The 6,177-nt window shown below is 36.8% G+C and overlaps 1 protein-coding gene across 1 annotated transcript in view; it reads left to right on the forward strand.

Annotated features, from left to right (window-relative positions):
* The window catches only part of LOC104271489 (centlein-like), a gene marked incomplete at both ends in the record, with an annotated part of 76,529 nt that overhangs the window by 26,556 nt on the left and 43,796 nt on the right, over positions 1–6,177 (forward strand). The window contains 2 exons of the mRNA XM_009866173.1: positions 2,503–2,637; positions 3,227–3,406. Of these exons, the coding sequence (XP_009864475.1) occupies positions 2,503–2,637; positions 3,227–3,406 (315 nt within the window). The remainder of the gene's footprint in view (positions 1–2,502; positions 2,638–3,226; positions 3,407–6,177) is intronic.

The raw sequence follows: 6,177 nt of genomic DNA on the forward strand, positions 1-6,177 counted from the left end.
TAGGGAAATTATATTATAAAGAAAAATGAAGAGTATGCTATATGTTTCAGATTAAATTACTGATTGAAGAGTGGTTTAAATAAAAGCTAGTTCTGTAATTTTTTTTGGTCTGTTTTGTTGGAAGTAATGACATCTGAGACAAAAATCAAGATATGGAAATATGAGGTTTCTGTATTTTCTTTCACTTTTCTTTCAATATTTCTTGTCATTTTTCTATTTTTTCAATTCACATTCACTTTCTTTTCCATGTTTTTAAAGAGCGCAGTTAGAAAGTACATCATATTATATATTCTTTGAATTCTCCTGTGTCTGCTATTGAGATTCATCAAAGATTATTTTTTTGTTATTGATGAAGTGGAAGTTTTAATGTGCAGGGAGAAGTATTCTTCATGCCTTCCAACACTATTTACTAAACATTATCTGTTTACAGTGGGTTTTTTTGTTAGTTTTCAATATTTGATGCAGAAGTTAGCTGCATTGCATTACCTTTCTCATATGCTGAACTGATTGCAGGATTTGTTCTTGCTGGGCAAATTTTCTACTGTGTAGTGCAGTATATCTTTATTTTGTAAGAAACATTACCGTATTTGTAACAATCTGTGGATAGAAGTAGTGGTCAGAGGGATAAAATAAATTTACTAAATATGGAGAAACAATGTATAGAAAAGATTTGGAGATGGTGGTAGGGGAAGAAACAACAGTAAAAATATTTGCAAGGAGAGTAGTAGTATGATGTATAGAAAAAGTGAAATCTACAAAATAGAGGCAGGCATCCAAAAGTAATTTGGAAGAAGATACAACAAAGGCCTCTGTTAGAAAGTAAAAATGAAAGAAATGAGGGAAAGATACCATCCATACAGAGAAGTAGACATGTATATTTTTAATAATTAAGACATTTGCTAAATACATAGATTAATTTCACTACACATCTTCAGATACATTTTACATGTGCGTTACTGTCACAGTAGCTCACTTGTCATTTAAAGAATAATTCATAAAGAAATTATTTCTATCAACCTTAGGCTTATATTCAGATACGTGGAATTAATGCTCTTTATGTGATTTATCTCTGGCAATACTGAAGAAGGTAGTTTATTGGCTATAAAGTTGGCTGTCAAATGTTATACCATGGTGTTGCAGATGGGCAGAGAAATTTTACTTCGTGCTTTGTAAGCGTTTTTGAGGAGTAGAGAAAAGAGTGTGTATGTCTTGAGAAGAAGCTGATACTGAAATTGCTGCTCGTACTGCCAAGATTGCCCCAGTCTTGTGTGGTTACCACTTTCCGAACAGTTTCCTCGGGAAGCGTGAGTGCTCTGGACACCAGCGTGCTGACCCTGGTCGACGCGCTGAGCAAGCCCGGCTGACTCCTCCACAGTGTGTGCTCTTTGCAGGACTGCTACCTGTGTAATCCCTCTGCTTTGTCTTGTGAGCGAGTTTCTTTGAGTTCAGTGGTGTCAGGGTTACTTTGTTTTCCCTTGATTAATACATGTGGGTTTAAAATGTTGAATATGACTTCAAATGTATTGTTTCACATGTTTTTTCTCAGTACATATTCATTCGGTTTCATGTCTGACACACATGCCAAGTTTGACCATCTGGAGGTTGAAAACCCATATGTATGTTATCAGCAGTATCATCGAATAATCTGATGTGGTTTTTATGTTTCTGAACATGTTTCATTTAGCTTGTATATTAAAGGCAAAGCAGTTTGCATTTTTGTCCTGAGATAAATTTCATGTGTTTCTTACTGCGGTTAAGTGTTAATGCAAGGAAAATGTTTTAAGTGAATTTCATTTTGATTTAGGAAGGGAATTAAAACAGAATCCTGAAGAAAACTGCAGCACTCTAGTATGCATTTAGGAGTGAGTGTGGCTTAATACAAATGTTATACGAATAGAACACAAATGTCTAACAAAGTGGGTTTTTTTGGTGGCAGTGAGTTTTTATTATGTGTGGGTACACTAAACTTTTGTCTGTGTTGAATAGAATTGTATTATTTTCCTTGAGATGCAAATTCAGTTAGACTTAATTCCCTTTTTACAACTATTTTGCATCATAATCTTTTGGTTGCCTCAGTAGTTCTTTATCATAATCTTCACGAATTCTGGAGAATTTTGAACTCTACTTTCTTTTTTTTCCTGGTATGACAAAAGTGCAAGTGGAACAGTATTCTGATGTATGCTTAATCCACAAGCACTTCTGCAAATGACTGTCTTTGTCTGAGATTGACTGACTAATTTCCATTCAGTTCTGCATTTATGGGCTCTTTTGTTTAGTAACAGCAAGATATTCAGTTCCTTGTTTATATTACTGTGTCATATAGTTGTGCAGTTTTGAGCACAATTGAAGTATTAATGAAATTAAAACAATAGTATAAAACTATGTGTATCAGAGAGACATTTCATATATCTAAGATGCAGAGGTCTGAAATCCGCTACATGCATGTTCTTCTACAACTGCTTTTTGTCTGTTAACAGATTTTATTTTATTTTTTTTTAATAGAGAATCAGAGGACAGCAGCAGGAGATAGACAGCTTAACACAGAGAAAAATTGCTGTGGATGAGGAAAATGCCTGTTTGAAGAATGAATTCAGTGACTTGAACCAGAAATTTAAAGATAAAAGCCAAGAACTTAAGGTATATTGACTTGTACATAGTTTCATAAGACTGTAGCTTTGAAGTAGTTCTTTAAGCAATGTCAGCCTTTGTGGCACAGAAAGTGACAAGCTTAGTGAAAAAATTGCCTTAGGCTTTGCTATACCTTACCATTTTCTCACATACCTACTCTAAGGAAGATGCTTTAGAGCTATGAATCCAAGCTTTATAACTTTCAGATAAATAGTTAATGATGGAAATGGAGCAAAGAAAGTAGGAGTGTGAAGATGTGGCTTCTTGTAATTAGATTCTGATGGGACTGGCATTATTAATTGATAAAGCCGAGGTCTGGGAGGATATGTCTGTGTGGGTCTCAAAAATAGCTGGGGACAGCATCAAAGGCAGCTTGATCAATTAATGGGCTCTTTGCAAATGTGTACTCATCAAAGCTGTCATCCAGCTAAAAAATATGACCCTTCCACCTGCATGAAAGAGGCCAATAAAAGTACACAGGTGACCTTGGCCATCAAATATAGAAGAAGCTGCTGTGAGGGTGAAACTGCACAGTTTATATTTGCTGATTAGTTCTCACTTTTTTTTGTTTATCGGCCCTTGTGGTACTGTTCTACAGGACACTGAGGAGTGTGCACAGAGGAAGGAAGAGCAAAACAAGCTGGTTATAAAAAACCTGGAGGAGGAAAATGAGGGATTAAATACATGCTGTGCTGACCTGCTAAATGACCTGGAGAAACTGAGGAAAGAGGAGGCACAGTGGAAAACAGAAAAATCTGGCAATGAAGCCAGAATAAAGGTAGGAAATGGAATGGACTCCTGGATGTTATTGCAGAATTAACTTCTCCAGACATTTGCACTACAAGTTATTTTCTTTAAATAACAAGTTATATATTCAAATCTACCAGTGGGGACTTGCATTCATTTACATTCCTTCACTTAAGACCCACAGCTTTTTAAAAATTGATGTTGCAAAGCGGGAATCTGACTTCAAATAGTCATCTTAAAATGTAATCATTAAAAAATAAAAGAAACTGTATTTTAAGATAAAATATATATATGAAATAATAAAAAGAGTATAAAGGTATTATAATTCGCAATTTTTTGTCTCAATGTGCAGTTTACTTACCTGTAATTTGGTTGCAGTAGACTTAATTTTTGTTGTTTTGGAAGACCACTTTAAAACTTTAAATGCAGTTCTGAATAAATTGTGTCCTAGCCTCCAGAGGGCTCCACTCTGAGAGGCCTTATTATTTCAAATAATATATTAAAAAGTTAGTTTCACTGTTTGTGAGAAAATGAAAAAGGAAATAATTGAATACATGGTACAGAATATTGTATGTTTTATTTAAATGATACTTTGTTTTTTGGGTTATAATTGGCAAGTTCTTTTTAAATTCCTCTAAGAAATAAGGTAAAAACATGCTATCAAAGTGTTTGTTGGCTGATAAGTTATATATCTAGTTACTGGATTCATCTTATTTACATGACTAATGCTCACTTACAACACTCTGCTCCTTTACGCTATCAAAGTACATGACCTTCTGGTCTATTCAATGTAGTAACTAGTCAACATCTTGCCCAGAATCAACTTTTTTCTTCCACCAGCAATTCAGTGGTTCTGATGAACACTGGCTGTTGTGTTGATGGAAACGCTGCGTAAAGAGCTTCATTCAGATCTGTTAACGTGGGAAGTAAAGTTCTTGCAAATTTAAGTCTTTGGAACAGTTACGGTGAAAAGATTATAGGATTCCTAGGACAAGTGGTTTGTGGATTCATGGCAGAGAAAATCTATTGTGCATTGAACTGATTTAATAATTTTCAAATTGTCAAATGTAGTGCTTATAATATTGGATGAATTAGTGAAAATCATTGTTACCCACAACTTCAGCGAAAACAATCACAGTAATTTTTAGTTTATATGTCTTCCTAGCTGACGAGGCATACTGAAGAGTGAAAGTTGCATAATAGCCACGTGATTTCAGTTATGCCAATAAGTAGTGTCAGTGTTTCAGAGCATCACGAAGGCAACTTTTTGAGATGGGTATTTTCTGAGCCAGCGAGGAGTGATAATTAACTGAATATACTGTTCACAAACAAGGAAATAATAACGAATGGCAATATTGGCTATAGGTGACCAGGAAGCTTTGAAGTCCAAGATCTGAGAAGATGAAAGGTGGAAAGTAGTGCAATACAAGCCTTGAATTAAGGCCTTGTTCAGGGAACTGATGGATGGAATCCCATGAGAAACAGCACTGAAGGGTAAAAGATCTCAGCAGAATTATCAGGTCTTTAAACAGCGTTCTCCAAGCCCAAGTATGTTGTACCCTAATACTCAGGAAAATAAGTGGATGTATCAAGAGACAAGCTTGGCTAAACAGAATGAATCACCAAACTCCAGTGTAGGGGCAGAGATGGTGGTGGAAAGCGGTAGTCAGGAAGTGGAAACTGAAAGCTAGAAAAGATGAATTTGGGAACATTGTCTGGGCACATAAAGATGGTGATAGTCTACCTCGAGTTGAGCCTTGCAAGTGATGACAGGTTAACAGAGAGTTTCTTGCTCTACTGCATTGTTAGTAAAAGGCTGAAAAAGGAAAATGGGGGCCTGTTGCTGAAAGAGAAGGATGAATTAGTGACAGCAGGTCGTAAACAGAGTAGAGGTACTGAATATTGTCTTTGCCTCAGTCTCCTCCAACAAATTCCAACAAGTGTTTGTGTTTAGAGGTAGACTTCAAGGAGAAGTACTGAGAATGGGTGAGTTGTGAGATACCTGACATAACTTGATGACTACACATACTTTGAACCAGCGGAACTGCATCTAAGGGTGCTGAGAGAGTTGGCTGATGTCATTGTCAGGCTGCTGCCTAACATCTCAAAAGTAGTAGAGATGAGGGGAGGTCCCCAATCAAAGGATAATCCAAGACCAAAGGTTGGTTGACCTCACTTCAGTCCTTGGGAAGATCGCAAAGAGAATAATCTTGGAAGTAATTTCTGCACCTTTAGTTGACAAAGTGACTAGAAACAATCATGGATTTACCAAGAGTCAGTTCTTCTTGAGGAGCCTTTTGTGATAAAATGATTGTGTCTGTGGTTGAGAGGAGAGCTTGGATACGATTGACCTTAACTTTAGCAAGATTTTTGACACTATCTTGCTGCACGCTTGTACCCAAGTTAGGATGTTACAGCCGGAGAAGTGGATTTGGTTGCTTGGGTTCAGAGAACTGTGCTTAATGGGTTGTACTGTCTGTAAGCTGATAATAAGTGGTGTACTGCAGGATCTATCCTGGACCCGTCTTATTTAAAATCTTGAGCAGTTACCCAGAATAGGAGACAACAGGCATTGAATCATATAATGGTTTGGATTGCATGGGATCTTAAAGATCATTTCATTCCAACCCTACTGCCATGGGCCAGGGACACCTCCCGCTAGACCAGGTTGCTCAAAGCCTCATCTAGCCTGGCCTTGGACACTTCCAGGGTTGAGGCACCCACAGCTTCTCTGGGGAACATGTTACAGTGCCTCACCACACTCACAGGAGAGAATTTGTTCTTAACATCTAATCTCAGTCT

This window comes from Apaloderma vittatum, unplaced genomic scaffold (genome assembly GCF_000703405.1).
Source record: "Apaloderma vittatum isolate BGI_N311 unplaced genomic scaffold, ASM70340v1 scaffold5003, whole genome shotgun sequence".
Classification (NCBI taxonomy): domain Eukaryota; kingdom Metazoa; phylum Chordata; class Aves; order Trogoniformes; family Trogonidae; genus Apaloderma; species Apaloderma vittatum.